General features: G+C 29.5%; 4 protein-coding genes and 1 non-coding gene across 10 annotated transcripts; 2 read left to right on the top strand and 3 right to left on the bottom strand.

Annotated features, from left to right (window-relative positions):
* Positions 1-133: 133 nt before the first annotated feature.
* LOC130901974 (beta-ureidopropionase) lies at positions 134-3,900 on the bottom strand. The gene is made up of 7 exons (XM_057813704.1): positions 3,711-3,900; positions 3,183-3,442; positions 2,734-2,828; positions 2,363-2,680; positions 2,105-2,311; positions 1,944-2,030; positions 134-305 (listed from the first exon to the last, which is right to left on the bottom strand). The coding sequence occupies exons 1-7, from the start codon at positions 3,809-3,811 to the stop codon at positions 213-215; spliced, it is 1,161 nt and encodes a 386-aa protein (XP_057669687.1). The 5' UTR covers positions 3,812-3,900; the 3' UTR covers positions 134-212.
* LOC130901976 (gamma-secretase subunit pen-2) lies at positions 3,894-6,310 on the top strand. The gene is made up of 3 exons (XM_057813709.1): positions 3,894-4,494; positions 4,547-4,651; positions 4,756-6,310. The coding sequence occupies exons 1-3, from the start codon at positions 4,434-4,436 to the stop codon at positions 4,893-4,895; spliced, it is 306 nt and encodes a 101-aa protein (XP_057669692.1). The 5' UTR covers positions 3,894-4,433; the 3' UTR covers positions 4,896-6,310.
* LOC130901972 (glucose-6-phosphate exchanger SLC37A2) lies at positions 6,131-12,666 on the bottom strand. 5 transcript variants are annotated; one of them, XM_057813701.1, is made up of 13 exons: positions 12,396-12,666; positions 12,021-12,140; positions 11,250-11,413; positions 10,980-11,200; positions 10,765-10,897; positions 10,546-10,709; positions 10,389-10,481; positions 9,387-9,428; positions 8,988-9,189; positions 8,183-8,331; positions 7,924-8,125; positions 7,686-7,872; positions 6,131-6,435 (listed from the first exon to the last, which is right to left on the bottom strand). In XM_057813701.1, coding segments are annotated over exons 1-12 (1,665 nt in total). In that variant the 5' UTR covers positions 12,398-12,666; the 3' UTR covers positions 6,131-6,435; positions 7,686-7,699. The 5 variants fall into 5 exon arrangements, with proteins under 5 accessions (XP_057669684.1, XP_057669683.1, XP_057669685.1 ...); XM_057813700.1 differs by having other exon boundaries at positions 12,021-12,167; XM_057813702.1 differs by lacking the exon at positions 9,387-9,428 and having other exon boundaries at positions 12,021-12,167; positions 12,396-12,665.
* Positions 12,667-12,944: 278 nt separating this feature from the next.
* Positions 12,945-13,016, bottom strand: Trnat-ugu (transfer RNA threonine (anticodon UGU)). The gene has a single exon. It is a non-coding gene; the product is annotated as a tRNA-Thr (tRNA).
* Positions 13,017-13,454: 438 nt separating this feature from the next.
* LOC130901977 (mediator of RNA polymerase II transcription subunit 21) lies at positions 13,455-14,466 on the top strand. Of its 2 annotated transcripts, none has more exons than XM_057813711.1 (3): positions 13,455-13,794; positions 13,848-14,066; positions 14,212-14,466. In XM_057813711.1, exons 1-3 carry the CDS (start codon positions 13,753-13,755, stop codon positions 14,389-14,391), a joined length of 441 nt encoding a protein of 146 aa, XP_057669694.1. In that variant the 5' UTR covers positions 13,455-13,752; the 3' UTR covers positions 14,392-14,466. The 2 variants fall into 2 exon arrangements, with proteins under 2 accessions (XP_057669694.1, XP_057669693.1); XM_057813710.1 differs by having other exon boundaries at positions 13,471-13,794; positions 14,206-14,466.
* Positions 14,467-15,479: the final 1,013 nt, after the last annotated feature.

Here is a 15,479-nt window from a genome sequence, read left to right on the forward strand (position 1 = left end):
TTTAAATTTATTTACCTCTCAATTACTCTAAATTCCCACAAACTTTTTTAAAAGTTTTGCAACGTTGTTACATTTTCGTAGTGTATCACTTTTTCGTAGTATATCAATTTTTATATTGGGAAAATGCAAATAATTTCACTTTATACAATTTTTAATATCGATAAATAGTGTAAAAATATAAACAGTTTGGCTTACTTTCAATAGATAATCGTTTAATCGCTTCCCTTTCTTATTATTTGTTGTTTGAAATCTGGTTTGGTGGCTTCGTTTAAAAGCTTGGCGTACAACTCCAATCTTTGGGTCATCTGAAATACATGTAGCTAATTAGAAAACAATTTCTTCGTAATGGTGATTTTTATTATATAACCTTAAAGTGCTATTTGGGCAAATTTTGTCAAAAATTGAAACCAAATAGAAATGTCAAATAAATATTAGGTTACAGTTGGACAAACACTTTCGAAAACAAAACTAATTATTTTTAATAACACTAGTATTAACCAGTTACAAGTTATATATTATTATTATCTTATTAATACATCCCCTATAATTACTCTAATTTTTACATAAAAACAATGTTACAATCAAATTAATTGACAACCCATTTACAACTACTGTGATTTTGTAACATTCCTAAAGTAACGTACCATCTCATTGTAGAGTAGTTATATCGAATAAATATTAGGTTAGAGACTTAGAAACACTTTCGAAAATAAAACTGTTTTTAATACACTAGAATTAACTGGTAATAAATTATTTTCTATTATTTTTTTATTAACGAAATCTATATAATCACCAAATTTTTCATACAAAAAACAGTTTCAATTAAACTATTAAAAATCCTATTTACAATTACTGTGATTTTGTAACATTGCTAAAATAACGTACCATCTCATTGTAGAGTAGTTATATCAAATAAATATTAGGTTAAAATCAGACAAAACGTAGGTCAGTATATAATCTTAAGGTCAGTTATAATTGAACTGGGAAAGACATGTATAACCAGTAACAAATATACTTTTTTTTAAATCAGTTTATAGTTAATTAAAAATATTTTGTGTTTTTAAGAATATTGAGATATTTTTTTCCATTTTAAAATACTGTGTTATATTGTGCGCGTATTTATAAAAGTGTATTTTTGAATTTACTAACGAGGAGAATATAAGGTAAGTTGTAAATGTTTTTTTTCAACTAAATTTGGTATATTTCACTATTGGTAGGTATTGGCGTACATTAAAAAAATTCCATAAGCTGTTGATGTCAAATGTTGATATCAACAAAGTGGGAAATAGTTTTTAATTAGGTTATGTTTTGATCTGATATCAATAATTTGACGAAAATATGTAAAAAATAAACCAGAGTTATTACTATAGAAGTACGTAATTTCTAATGGGTCACAAAAAGGTTATGTTTTGATAAATAATTCATGTTTTAACTGAAAGAAATGTCAAAAAATGAAACATCTTAATACTTATTTCCTGATTTCATCAAACTAGGTTATGTTTTGAAAGATTGTTCATATTTTGACAGGTAGATATGTTAAAATGGAAGGATCCTAATAGAAACTTTCTAATTGGATGAAGTTAGGGTGATGTTATGATGAATAATTCATATTTTGACAGGAAGAAACGTCAAAAAATGAAAAATTAATACGTATCTCATAATTCGATATAACTAGGTTATGTTTTGATAAATAATTCTTATTTTGACAGAAGAAACTGTCAAAAATTGACACGTTACATTATCATTCTAGAATTAACGAATTTCATGAATGAATTTTGTGAGCATTTAGTCTCTTTCTAAGAGGGAAAATTAATTAACATTTCGTTAATTAGTTTCGGAAACTTGTATTGAAAAATAACTTATTTATTAAAATAGGCTCAAAATAAAGATATTTTATTCCTGAAAAAAATGTTCAATGAACAATCAAATGAGGCATAACTTACTTGGAATCCCCAAAGATCTTTCACTTGTCTGCATAGATTAAGGTCAAGTTCTGCTATAAGTAGACCGTTTCTGGTTCTCGATAATCCCTGAAATACAAAAAAAAATGCCATTTAATTTGTTTACAGTGCTCTAATAAATGTATTTCTCTACAAATACTTACCGGGCTTCGGGAACCATCTGGTGCTGCTACATAACTGGAACCGTAGAAATGTCCGAAATCTTTATGCGCCGGTAAGCCATTACCTGAGCTAAATTCGTTTTCGAATATCTCTGTTCCCACCCTGTTAATTGCGCAGGTGAAATAGGAGTTAGCTATAGCGGCATTCCTCGCTTCTATCCCCCATAACGGTTCACTTAAACCATTTATCTAAAAAAAATTATAATAAATTAATTATTTAAATTGAATTTTGATGTTTACCGTAGCTGATGGATTGAAAACTATTTCGGCTCCGTTAATTCCGAAACCCAACCAATTTAATGGATGGTGTCTTCCGAAACAAATATTAATTCCAATTCTACCGAATTCCGTTTGGAAAACCGGATGTCCGGTATTTCCTTCGAAATAATAAGTGGATTCGTTGAAATCTCCCACTCTGGGAATATGGTTTTTTCTATGTTTTCCTAAATATTCCCCGTGATTGTCGATTACTACGCATGTATTCCATATAGTTTCACCATGTCGATTGTCTCGTTCTAGAATTGGTGATAATATCACCATATTATACCGTTTCGCCAACTAAAATAATTATAAAGTCGAGTAAATAATAATTATCGATTTATTTTATTTACTTCTTGCAAATATACAGTAGTTGGACCGTGTTCCGCATCCTCGGCATATTCACACCACGGTGATTTTTCTCGAGTACAAAAAGCAAAAGGCATATCTAAAAAAAATTTTCAAATTTGAAGTAAAGTACCACAGATTATAATACCGATAAAACAACCTTCAATCAATATTTCACACCCATATTGTTGAAAAAAAAACTAGTAAAAGTCAAAATCGTCAAAATTTAAAATTTTAATATTCCATATATTACTGTGAAATAACTTTTCTCAGTGTATTTTATTTTGCTATTCTATCGTACTTAGAATTTCTACACGTCAGTCTAACCTATAAATTTAAATGTCACTACTAAACATAATAATAATAATGTTCACAAACAACATATTATTTGGAAATTAGGAAAATAAGATTGTAAGAATTCAATATACTTAATTAAATAAAACTTTAATCATACTCCACGCTTCTTGAAAACAAAAAACGTTGACGCCTCCTTTAAATGCGATTTCCAAAGTTTCACCGGCCATTTTCAACATGGCGTCTCTCATTTGTTTTATTGGAGTCCATGTCGGTAGCGGAGTTTTATTTTGAAATAAACCGACTATAGTTTTTCGTGGTACCCGAAGTTGTTCTTCTTTACAATTAAAAGTGTGTGCTGCAATTTCTAAGTCATATTTCTCAGATAGATCTAAGATTTCCTTTGATAATGGGATTGTTCTATAATATTAAAAATAGGTATAAATTCAAGAAACCAGGAGAGTTTTTCGTGTCTATTTTGATGCAAATCACCTCAAAAAAATTAAAAATAACCACATTTGTTTTATGGTAACTAAAGTAAGTGGAATATGAGTTAAAAAGTTATGCTATTTGATTAGTTGCGATATTTTTTAAATCACAAAATGGATATCAGGCATTTTTCCCTTGAAATAAAAGTTATTGATACTTTATTACATCACATATAAATGGAAATATCAAATTTACTTACCTACACCCTGTACCATAAAGTACGTCCTGTATTTTTTGATAGTCATCTGTGGGTAATTTTTTTAAAATACCTTCTATACTATTATATTCTGATTCTGCCATTTTAAAAAATGATTACTGAATAAACAAATTACCAGCACAATTTAAAACGTTGTTGAGATTATATTTATTATTTACAATATACAACAAATGATGTCAAAAGAAGGTTAAAAACAGGTATGGAGTAGCCCATGTGTTGAATGTTCATTATTTCAATAAAATCTGTTTTTTGTTCTTTAAATACGTTTGTACTATTGAGGAAAATAATAAATTTTGGAGATTAGCTAAGTCTCGTTAAATATGATACGTATTTATTGAGAAAGGCAGAAAGGATTCTCATAACAAAATACCTTCACGTATGCATTCCATTTACATGATATTATTCTTTAACTAGTCTTTATACTTTCTATTTGAAATAAAAATTGTTTATTTTTTAAAACTACGGGCTTCGACCTTTAATTTTAATGGAATTAGTTTATGTATAATATAGAATAAATATATTAAAAGAAATATAGCTGGATGTCTTTAATGGCGAACACTTTCGAAAGTGTATTCAAGAAGAAGTACAGTGACAATTGACATTACTTGTCATCGCTTTAAATGAGAAATCCTATAAAAATGTTTAACGAAAACTAAAGCTTATTTACCTAAAATAAATTTAAACGTTTCGTATCTTATTTATAATATGGATTTATCAAAATTGCAGAACGAAAAAAAGTTGATTTTATGCAAGACATATTATAAAAGTATGTTTATTATTATAAATATCGGCATCTACTGATAGATAATATGTTTTAGTTGGGTACTTTCTATTGCCGTTCGTATGGTTAGTTAATGCTATTTGGTTTTTCAATGAAGGTTTTCGAAAACCAGAATTCGAAGAACAAAAAGAGATAAAAAAATGTAAGATAATTTTTTTATACACTTAGTGTTTTTTTGAGTTTCAATAGTCATTCGTTACTCATTTGTTATGTAGTTTATAGTTAAAGTCAATATCTTTTTTACAGATGTAATCTATTCTGCAATAGGTACGTCAATCTGGTTTATTGCTATTGTTATATGGATAATTGTCTTTCAGCTCAATAGAGCAAATTGGGGTGAATATGCAGATTATATTTCTTTTATAATACCAGTTGGAATACCATGAGGTATTTATCATTTGTGATTAACCATTTAAAACATTTTAATTTGAAAATTACCTTATTGTTTTGATACTTCAAGACTAATTCCAAATTTTTATTATTTAATTTGTAGTAATAACTTTTTATAATAAATTTGATTAATCTTAAGTTTTCCTTATTGTTTCAAACATTTTTTTTTACCTGCTGAGCTCTGTATAAAGTAATATCCAGGACAGGGACATTGTGAAATGTTTCAATCTAAAAATATCCAATAAAAGATACATTTAAGTGGTTATCACGTAGAATTTGTTTCGTTTGTCTCCAAAACACAATTTTGTGACTTGAGTTTCAATTAAAATAGATAGAAAGTGGGTAAATATGGCTAAACAAAGGCTTTTAATATGAGGGTTGTTTAACTGCATCAGCAATATATTTCCTTTCTTATCTTCGTAAAACACTATCCAGGGATGAAATGAGCAGGCTATTCACACAGTGAATGCTGTGGCTTGCTTGTAAAATCTTCAATTGTCCTCTACCACTGCTAACGTGAAGTGGTATTTAACAAAGCAGAGACCAGTTTAATGACGTTTCTGGACATGTCAGAAGTTTCTGAGACTCCCTGGCTGACATGACTCTTTTGGATTGTTGGTTTTTCCTGCAAGACTTATGATGCCGTTCTGATCATATTTCCTGGTGCTACAGTAGAGCTTTGATTCAAAATATGGAGTCGTAGCCCTGTCTGCTTCTTCATTTTCTTGGTAGCCATTATTAGTTCTCCTGTAAGATTCCTTATGATCCTGTTCTGTTAAGTTTATTGTTGATGTAACATCTTTTGATGCTACAGTAGGGTTCTGGTTCAAAATATGGAGTCATAGACCTGTCTGCTTCTTCATTTTCTTGGTAGCCATTATTAGGATTCCTGTAAGACTCCTTATAATCCTTTTCTATTCAGTTTGTTGTTGATGTAACATCATTTGAACTTACAGTAGAGTTCTGGTTCAAAATAGTGTCATAGCTCTTTATGCTTCTTCATTTCCTGGTAATCACATTATTACTTTCTATCTTATGTTGCTGTTATAATCAATTGAAGACTTTAGAACATTTAATTCTTCGTATTATTCATTTAGATAAAGATTACAGGAGAAGTAAGAATAGTTTATCTAGTTTTGTTTAGTATGTTGGACTTTCTCCTTTATCTTTGTGATAATTTTATTTTTAATATACTAGATGACATCAGTACTAGGTAAAAACAAAGCGATAATTCAATTTTGATATTTATTTCTATCAAAAAATACATTTATCATTGTTAAATAATATTTTATCACAGTACGTTTGTTTTTTAAAGTGAGTCTTTTGTAATAATTAGTTGATAGTGACAAAAAAACAATGTGTAAAAACTGTAATAATTACATTGAATATAGGGAGTACTAGATATCCGGAATGCTGTATGATTTATTAATCAACATATTCTGTGGAAAATGTCTGCTCCACAAAATTTAAAAATGCTTTCGTTTGGATCATATTTATATATGAAGAGTACCAGTTTTGAATTGAAATAAAGAAAATCTATAAAAAATACAGAGATTATCAATTGTATGTGATAAAAACGTTTCTTATGTAAATTACTTGAGCTTCTGATTAAAAAAATTGTGTATTACATATCTAAATACCCAGAAATGGGAAAATAATTAATAAAAGATTAAGTGGGCCCAAACTAAGAGGTAACTCAACAATTATAGCAGTTATATATGTTTATAACTCCGTTAAAAGAAAAAAACACATCAATGAGAAACCCCTCCTTTTGGAGGAATTTTCTGATCCAATAGAAGTTTCCGTAAATTAATCAAAATAAAAATGTCTTTTTAAAAATTTTTTGGTCTAACAAATGTTTCGGCGCAAAAAAATCAGTAGAAAAATGTCTTTTGTGGAGATTTTCCAAATTAATAGATGGTTTAGCAATATGAATCAATGGAAAGAATCATTTTAAGTAATTTTTTGATCTAACAAATGGGTCCCACAAAAAAATTGTGGAAAAATGTTTTAGTATAATGAATCAAAGAAAAAATGTCTTTTTAGATGGTTTTTTGATCTAATAAATGGGTTACTGCAAAAAATTTGTTCAAAAGTGTGTTTTTGGGCCATTTTCTGATCCAATAGAAGTGTCAGAACAATGAATCAATGGGAAAGTGTCTTTTAGATGATTCTTTTTTTCTAATATATGTTTCATAACAATGAATCGATATAAAATAGACTATTTGAATGATTTTCTCATCTGCAACATAAATCAGTGTGAAAATGTTATTTTGAGCGATTTTCCCTATCAATAAAATAATCCGCGCAATGAATCAATCGGAAAATACTTTTTCGAGTAATTTTCCCATCCTAAAGATGTATTATTGTACTTTGGACGAAAAAAAAAGCCTAAAAGGCCACTATTGAAGTCAAATTTTGTTAGAATAACCAGAAAATTTAAAAAAGGAAAAGATTTAATCAACCCCGGTTAGCTGAATTTCAATTTTAATTTGGACTATGAACGCATACTTTACCAAGAACAGAGAGAAAAAGATTTGTAAACATTTCCAGTAACCATTTCAATTGTTAAAAGTATGATAAAAAAATTGATATTCTATGAGATAATGTTAAATTTTGTCAGTTTTGTCATTTATCTGGAATATTTTGGAAAAAATCAATCAAATAAACTAAAAAAAAATGTTGAATTTTACAAAATTCAAGACAAGACAACAAACGAAAGTTAAATTGATCGTTTTGTGGTAACTAGATAGAAACGTTCAAGTGGATAACATTCAATTATATACCTAAAATTTCGGTATCATTCAATACGTATGGCAGTCCTTCGGGAATTCCTCAATTTTACGATTTCCCTTCTAACTAATCTGACCAAAAGGAACAACGCACATATATCCGATACCATCAACATGAAAAATACGTTTTGCCAACCGTAGCTCTTGATGAATCCCGCCATTAGAGGACCCACAGCAGCACCTGAAACAAGATATTATCAAAGAAAATGATAACTAGTGACAAGAATCATACCGATAGATCCAGTACCATCAATAATGGCCGTAACAGTAGCCATGGCTTTAGCGTTTCCTTCTAACGAATGGTGTGTACCTAATTCGGCAGCTACTGCCGTTGTTATAAGGGCGTAGGGACCGTTTACTAACACTCCAACTGTTACTAACAAAATCATGTTCAGTCCTAGATGTACAACACTAATTTTTTCATAGATAAACATCTGAAAAAAATAGTAATAAATTAGTATTCATAGATAAAGTATGTTCAGTATTTTTACCATAGGAGCTGCTAAAATTAACATTAGTGAACAAGTGGCTGCCGGCATGTCTGTTTTATCGGTGGCATATCCAGCAATTATGCCTCCGATTATACCACCGACGTCGAATAATATGGAGAAATTTGCACTGTCCGTTGCACCCATCGATGCTGAGAAAAAAAAACAGTTCATAAATGATTATGTAGTGAGAAGCCAGTACGGCCCTGTTATTTGTTTACATTATCAAGCAGACCTGTAAAGTGACTAAATTTGGATAATGTAAACAAACAGCAGTACCGGATTGGCTCGAACGCTTCTAGACAAATAAAGTTTTATTTTGCTTTTTTATTATTTATAAATAGTTTTACTGATCAAAAAATAAATGGATTTGTTTTAAAGTAGTGAGTAAAATATTTTATATAAAGTCTGAAATAGGTCAAAATGTTAATTTTAAATTGTTTTTTTGTTTCAAAATATCTAAAGTCAAGACGATTTATGAAGAAAAATTAATAAGTTTTGTAACAAATATAACTTCAGACCAATAAAACAAAATAGATATAAAATTTTATTTGTCGTAGAAGTTATTGAACCAGCCCGGTCCTTTTGTTTGTTTACATTACCAAGTGGACATATCAAGTGGCTAGATTTGAGAAATGTGAACAAATAGCAGAACCGGATTGGCTCCAAAGCTTCTACGACGATTTATCAAGAAAAACATATAAAAAGATCTGAAAAGTAAAAAAAGTTGAAGAAAATTATTAATTTTCAACACACATCGAGTTTTTTTAGTTACTACATAATTTTGTAAAAAATTATAGTTACTTACTAGATGCGTTCAGGTACAAAGGAAGCCAATATAAAAACGTATAGCTAACTAGCTTTGAAAAAAACAAAGCTAATGAAAATTCTACAACACCCGGTATACGAAATGCATTTATAAATCCTATGGCTTCTTGTTCTACTTGAATCGAATCAGAATTCGATCTAGGTAGTAAGAGCGAATTTTCTGTCGCCCTACGTTGAACTTCCTGGAAAAAAAAATTGAACATACCATAGATAAAGGTACAAAAAGGGTATGTTACAACTATAAAACACAGCTCCCCTTTTTCCTTCACCTTAATAGGCATTTTTATCGACCGAAGCATCAACCGTAAAGCAAAAATTTCCATTTTTTTCAAGCAATAAACAAGCGATGACGATTATAAAAAAATTATTAAGCACTTACTAAGGAATCTGTGGCTGAATGACGCGAACGAGTAAGGATATCCTACAAAATCATATAACTAGTTATCCAATTTTTTTTGTAAATAAACAAATTTTTTTTACTAATTTCTGTTCATAATAGAAGTAAATCAATGTCGAAGGATCTATACAAAATATATTTATTAAAAAAAAATACTCTAAACAAAAAATCGACACCTATTTACTCAATCTTTTTCCCTTCGTATGAAGACATACAATATCGGAAATGAAGTTTCTCCATTTCTCCAAATTATTTATTTGGTGCAAAATTTTGTGTTCATATTTCCTTCTTGTGTATGTTTACCTTTTACAAGTGTCAGACAGAGGCTCTCAAAGGGAAGTTAAGGCATTTATTACAACTTTGGGAAATTTCTCTTATGTCTTTTACATGAACCCTGCAGAGAATCTACTTCTTCCAGGTATCAATAAGACCTGGAATCTCAGAGAGGCCGTTTTCTCCTAATTTCTTGTGGTCATTATTTGGTTCAAGACCTTGAGTGTGCAGTTTCTTTCCTTATTGTATATATCTATCCTTTATGTGAAACCTGGAGACTCTACTTCTTCACGTGATTGATTTGGTGCATTTATATGTGTAATTTCCCTTTTTCTTATGTCTTCCTACCATTTACGTTTGTAAAACATGAAGTCTTGAAGAAAAATTCTGTATCTTCTCCTTCTAGGCATTTATATAGTGCAGTTTTTTCTTTTGTATGTCTTCCTTTATTTAGGACCTGGAGAGGCAGTTTTCTCTCAATTTCTCCAGTACCCAACTTGAGATCTCATTAAATTGTTTGATGCTTCTTTAACGACTAATATTATTTTATAAGGGTTCACCCTCGTACCTTATGATAGGTATACTAAGCAAAAATATTTACAAAACAAGTTAATGGACAATTTGCAACCAAATATGAAGAAAAAACGAAATTTCATCAAAATTATGAGTAAATCTGCTTACAGTACATCCAAGTACAAACGAATTACTCACATGTTCTCCTATAATAATTTCAGTATCATCTACGTCTGAATCGAAACCAGAAGAATCGTTAACTATCCCACTTTCCAACCGGCTGTTTCTTTTCTAAAAAAATCATCAACATTCCATTAAAGAGGACTTATTACTATTTTTTATAGTAAATCCTCACCGGTCGAATCTCCACGCCCCTATCAGGAGAAGCACATCCTACATCATTCGGATTAACAACCAAAAACAAAAACACAACAAAACCAACAATTCCAATGTAAAGTCCCGGCATCATGAACGATAACGCCCAATCTTTTTCCACATATTCTGCTGCTATTGCAGTACCTAAATAGACATAACATAAAAATATGATATGTGAAGAAAACCACAAGCAATTTACCCAAAATATTTCCTATACAAGTGTGTGAATTCCACAAACCGAATATTAACCCCCTTTTACTTTTTCCAAACCAATTGCTCATAACTGTTACTACTCCAGGCCATCCTGTAGTTTGAAATATCCCTCCCATGCCCTAAAAATATAGGTACTCTACTGCAACACACAAAAATAAGCAAATCAAAATAAATTATAAAATAATAAATTGTTGCACTCACTTGAACGATGACATAATAAAAGAGATTATGTATATTATAAGTTTTGGCGAATCCTAATAAGTATGTAAAAACGCCTGACAATATCATACCAATGCTGAGAAAATACCTTATATTCACCCTCTCAGCTATAATACCAGAAACGAACATAGCAATAGCATAACAAAAAAGAAAGGAGGAATCCAACTCCCCTAGCATCTGTGAGGCGCTGTCATCAGTACCATCTGAAACGTATAATCAATTTATGTGTTACATTTCTTTGTTTTTACTCACCGAATGGTGCCCAATCGCACCAATTACTGGGTTCATTTGAATCCGGAGGTACTAGCTTACTGCAGTTTCTATGTAACACTGTTTTCACAACTGAAATGGGTTTTCTTGATAAATGATAGCACATGTAAGATATATAAGTTAAAAATACGATGCTTCCTCGATAACTGAAAGAAATAAACAACAATAAGAATGATTCGAATCAGAAATGTAGCAAATATGGGATTTTAATGGGTGTGTTGAGACAAGCAGTTCAAGAATAACGGTTGGGACATCCTTCAACCACAAAACTGGATAAAATCCTACATATAATGAACAAATTTCTTCATACTTTTTGATCAAACCTTGTATTATTAATTAAAAAATCACAATTAGATTTTTCATTTTTTCCTGTCATCTTTCTTAATTCAATATATGAGAAATTAACATATTTGAGTTTAAGAATAACTTGGCAAACAGACCTATGGTTCAAATGAACTACTCCCATCAACTTGATTGTTAATAATGAAAGAATAATCAAATTATTTTTAAAAATGGGACTAACAACCAACATTTAAAACCTTCTAGAATAATATTTGTCTTTGTAAATACACATAAGATAGTAAATAATCTTAGTATCACATTAACCTCTGTTATTTTATTTAGTATAACATTTTTAAGATTATAAAGCTACTATTTGAAGTATCATCATAAGAGTATTTTATTTCTAAAAGGAAATATAAAAAGCAATTAAAAGGGATTGAAAATATGTTAAAAAATCAGATTTATACTTACCATAATTCCCTATTGAAATAAAACCTAGGACAGCAAATATCAGCAAATCTCTGTATAAATCTAATACCCCAAGGAACATCCGAACCAAAGCTCATTTTAATTTTTTTGTTGTATCTTAACCTGTATCCAAAAATACAAAGCATAAATCTAAAACACAATTTCAAACATGTAGACCAATTGTTACTATTTTAATACTTTTACACATCATCTAAATTTACGAAATATCAAGGATTGTGAAGTTTGTTAATGAATGTTTAGAAATATTCAATATATAAATACACAATTCTATATTAATAACTTTCTGGATTCATTAATTAAAAGTACTACTATAAACAAAGGACAATTGCATCAAGAAAAGTAATAAAATATACTTACATGAAATAACCACACACACCTATGAAGTACACTTTACAAACATGTTTTTGTGTATATTAATTAATTAATACTGTATAAAACAAATAATCTAAACTAAAATAAATATTTCGCAAAATTTTTCTCTGTACTAATCTACTAATTTTCCTCTACCAAGAGATAACAGATTCTACTTTGAACTGATGACATCATAGAAAAAAAATAGGGTTATGGAAGGAAAACATAACAACGTTGTCAAATTTTTTATATTAAGTTATATTTCGTTTTATGAAAACAAAAAAAAATCGTTATATAAGATACTATTGTGTATTTTTATTGAAAGATATGAAGTGGATAGCTATCACTTTTTATTTTATCAATATTAAAGAATTTGTAAATAAAAAGTAGACTTTACGAAAACGGGCAACGCTTACAAATTTTTGAAATAGTTAAAATTCAGTACTGTTCAAAATGATATGATTTATTAGCTTATAAAAAAAAATTAATTTATAAAAAGTAAGTAGGTTAAATTTTATTATTGGGCAAAATTGAAAAAAAAATGCTTCCCATCGCTGCCTCCTGTGAGGATTGAACTCACGACCCCTGGTTTACAAGACCAGTGCTCTGCCACTGAGCTAAAGAGGCTATGTAATAAGCAGTGGAGAAAATTATTTTATAATTCAGTTAATTTGTAATTCATATTAAATAATTATTATTTTATTAATATTATATATAGAGTAGGAAGCATATTGTACCAAATACCGAATAAATTTCGGCTTTGGAACCGTTTTTATTTTAGCTCTCTGTAATAAAAAGTTATTTTCCAAAAAAAGGATCAATAAAACAGGTATCTGTATAATTGTACACGAACGGGTGGAAAGATGACGCTTTGATAAAACGTGGAGAAAGATGTATAATCGACATTTTGAATTTTAACCATTGAATTGATATTAAAGATAGAGATGAAAGCTTGTTTAAATGCATCCGAACTGCTGATAGAGAGAGAAAGTACATTGGTTACCCCTCTCTAGAGCACGATGGGCAGAAAGTGCTTAACGCTACTATACCACTATTTATCTTCATTCTGATTGGATCTTCAATATTGCTATGCATAAAATACCAATCAAAAGTGAGTAAAGTAGATAGAAAGTGATGCTCTTTGTGTCTCTTTCAGCAGTTACACTTTCGTCTCTTTATCTTTAATATTAACTCTATGGTTTTAACATCGATGCAGATGAATAATATATTCGATTTTTGGAATCGATATTTCGTTTGCATTTTACTTCGAAACAGATAATGAAAATAAGGTACTCCAATGTTTATATTTTTAAAATAGTAAAAAAATAAATGTCTTGTTGACGAATAACTTCAATATCCTAAAATGGCAGATAGGCTCACTCAACTTCAAGATTGTATAAATAAAGTGAGTGTACTTTACCGTAAAACAAAAATAACTACAGTAAATTATTTTTTTAGCAAGCAGAACATTTCTGTAACAGTATTGGTATTCTACAACAATTCGCCCCACCAAGTAAATTCCCCAATTTCGACCGAAGTGGATCGCAGACTCCTCAACAGCAACAAAATCAGGAGGATTATGTGCAATTATTCACGACTTTGATAGCTAGATGTGCAAAAGATATAGATACGTTAATAGAATCTTTACCTAGCGAAGAAAGTTCTACAGAATTGCAGGTATGGTTTCTAATTGATGTTTTTTTATTATTTTAATTTGAATACCTGCCCGTTTTTCAAACTTAGTTGTAATTTGTTTCTGATGTAACATATTTAAAGGAGAATATGTACAATTGTATTTGGATGTAGATATTTCTAGTTACAGAGTCTTCGAATATTGGAACAAGAGAATCAAGAAGCTGCCGAAAGATTGGAAGCCGTTGTTAGAAATGGCCAAGAGTTGTTAGAAAAGATCCAAGCTGCTCTTAGTGATATTGCTCAAGCACAACTTGACATGCAACATTTAACAAAGGCTGTTACTAAAAGCGAAAACAGGGATTTTTAGTTTATAGGTTTTTTTAAAATTTTATATTTATAGTGTGTAAGGTCCTTAATTAAAAATTTAACACATTGGAAACAATTATTATTTATTTATTACTATTAGCTGTACTTGTGGTAAAATGTCTTAAATGTATTTTTTTAGATTTCAACATTTTAGTTTGAAAATTCTCAAAAATTTATTGATAGATGAGAAAAAACAAATATACATACCTTATACATTATTATTTGAACAAACATCTTGTAAAATTAGAAGCCAATGATATACGAAGAAAATAATGGCATAGTTGATATATAGTAAAAATAAAACGAATGGGTTCAAAATGAAGAAAAGTAGCAAAACACACAAGGAAATGGGAAAAATAGATGGCAAAGATAACAAAAAAGCAAAAAAAAATGTGAAAGAGGAGGACCAAGGCACTAATAGAAGATCTAGAAGACAAATATTCAAAATGGACAGAAGTGGCAATAGACAGAAGGAAATGAAAATATAGAGTGACAAGAATAGAAGAAGTGGAGTCAAGGAATAATAGAAGACTAAAAAAGGAAATGAGTAATATCAAGAAGATGAGTAAGAAGCTCTAAATAGAAGATCTAAAAGACAAATGATGTTTAAAACGAAGACAAATGGCAAAAAGCAGAAATAAAGTAGTGGTAAGTAAGAGAAAGGAAGAGACAAGAAGAGTAAACAAAACAACACAGTAGATTAAGAAATAGATAGAAATATTGAGGATATGGTGGAGAAAAGAAGTATTAGAAGATCTAAAAGATAAATGGAGAAAAGCAGTATTAGAAGATCTAAAGGATAAATGAGTATAAAAAATAAGAGTGAAATTACAAAAAATTGGAAACAAGAACCAGAAAGTAAAAGTTATAAAGGAAGACGAAGAAGATGATGGAAAGAAGAGGTAACAACAGATTTACAAGAAAAATGAATTCGAAATTGGAAAGAAATATGAGAAGTCACGAATAAAAAACCGGAAAGATAAGAATAGAAGAAACGAGATCGCAAAAAAATAAATTTAAACATATCAGAGAGTAAAATAAAAGAATGAAGACCAAGGAGATAAAGGATGTAATCATTATTAGATGTGG

Source organism: Diorhabda carinulata, chromosome X (assembly GCF_026250575.1).
Source record: "Diorhabda carinulata isolate Delta chromosome X, icDioCari1.1, whole genome shotgun sequence".
Classification (NCBI taxonomy): domain Eukaryota; kingdom Metazoa; phylum Arthropoda; class Insecta; order Coleoptera; family Chrysomelidae; genus Diorhabda; species Diorhabda carinulata.

Coding starts and splice junctions, on each gene's coding strand:
- LOC130901972 (XM_057813700.1), bottom strand. CDS start 12,163: ATGCTTTGTATTTTTGGATACAGGTTAAGATACAACAAAAAAATTAAA. Junction 10,482..10,545: donor GGGGCGTGGAGATTCGACCG/GTGAGGATTTAC, acceptor TGATTTTTTTAG/AAAAGAAACAGCCGGTTGGA. Junction 8,332..8,987: donor TTTGTACCTGAACGCATCTA/GTAAGTAACTAT, acceptor TTTTTTTCTCAG/CATCGATGGGTGCAACGGAC.
- LOC130901976 (XM_057813709.1), top strand. CDS start 4,434: ATGGATTTATCAAAATTGCAGAACGAAAAAAAGTTGATTTTATGCAAG. Junction 4,495..4,546: donor ATGCAAGACATATTATAAAA/GTATGTTTATTA, acceptor AATATGTTTTAG/TTGGGTACTTTCTATTGCCG. Junction 4,652..4,755: donor ACAAAAAGAGATAAAAAAAT/GTAAGATAATTT, acceptor TCTTTTTTACAG/ATGTAATCTATTCTGCAATA.
- LOC130901974 (XM_057813704.1), bottom strand. CDS start 3,811: ATGGCAGAATCAGAATATAATAGTATAGAAGGTATTTTAAAAAAATTA. Junction 3,443..3,710: donor CTTTATGGTACAGGGTGTAG/GTAAGTAAATTT, acceptor TTAATATTATAG/AACAATCCCATTATCAAAGG. Junction 2,681..2,733: donor CTACTGTATATTTGCAAGAA/GTAAATAAAATA, acceptor TAATTATTTTAG/TTGGCGAAACGGTATAATAT.
- LOC130901977 (XM_057813710.1), top strand. CDS start 13,753: ATGGCAGATAGGCTCACTCAACTTCAAGATTGTATAAATAAA. Junction 13,795..13,847: donor TTCAAGATTGTATAAATAAA/GTGAGTGTACTT, acceptor TTATTTTTTTAG/CAAGCAGAACATTTCTGTAA. Junction 14,067..14,205: donor AAAGTTCTACAGAATTGCAG/GTATGGTTTCTA, acceptor AGATATTTCTAG/TTACAGAGTCTTCGAATATT.